Raw genomic sequence first — 727 nt, forward strand, 5'->3', positions numbered from 1 at the left:
CTGGGGACCCTGCTTGCCCAGGACACAACCATCTCCTTCCTTGGCTGTGCCACTCAGATGTATTTCTTTTTCTTCTTTGGGGTAGCTGAATGCTTCCTCCTGGCTACCATGGCATATGACCACTATGTGGCCATCTGCAGTCCCTTGCACTACCCAGTCATCATGAACCAAAGGACACAGGCCAAACTGGCTACTGCTTCTTGGTTCCCAGGCTTTCCTGTAGCTACTGTGCAGACCACGTGGCTCTTCAGCTTTCCATTCTGTGACACCAACAAGGTGAACCACTTCTTGTGTGACAGCCTACCTGTGCTGAAGCTGGTCTGTGCATACACAGCACTGTTTGAGATCTACGCCATCATCGGAACCATTCTGGTGGTCATGATCCCCTGCTTGCTGATCTTGTGTTCCTACACTCTCATTGCTGCTGCCATCCTCAAGATCCCATCAGCTAAAGGGAAGCATAAAGCCTTCTCTATGTGGTCCTCACATCTCCTTGTTGTCTCTCTTTTCTATATATCGTTAAGCCTCACATATTTTCAGGCTAAATCAAATAATTCTCCTGAAAGCAAGAAGCTGCTATCATTGTCCTACACTGCTGTGACTCCCATGTTGAACCCCATTATCTACAGCCTGAGAAATAATGAGGTGAAGAATGCCTTCATCAGGATGGTCTGCAAGACCCTAGCCCTCAGAAACTGTATCCCATAGACCTTAGGAAGTAAGGCTA

General features: G+C 47.9%; 1 protein-coding gene across 1 annotated transcript; it reads left to right on the forward strand.

Moving 5' to 3' along the window:
• Positions 1 to 6: 6 nt before the first annotated feature.
• Positions 7 to 721, forward strand: LOC108525774 (olfactory receptor 10A2-like). Its single transcript, XM_017866615.1, has one exon. The coding sequence runs from the start codon at positions 58 to 60 to the stop codon at positions 706 to 708; it is 651 nt and encodes a 216-aa protein (XP_017722104.1). The 5' UTR covers positions 7 to 57; the 3' UTR covers positions 709 to 721.
• Positions 722 to 727: the final 6 nt, after the last annotated feature.

The sequence above is a fragment of the Rhinopithecus bieti genome, unplaced genomic scaffold (assembly GCF_001698545.2).
Source record: "Rhinopithecus bieti isolate Rb0 unplaced genomic scaffold, ASM169854v2 repeat_36088, whole genome shotgun sequence".
Classification (NCBI taxonomy): domain Eukaryota; kingdom Metazoa; phylum Chordata; class Mammalia; order Primates; family Cercopithecidae; genus Rhinopithecus; species Rhinopithecus bieti.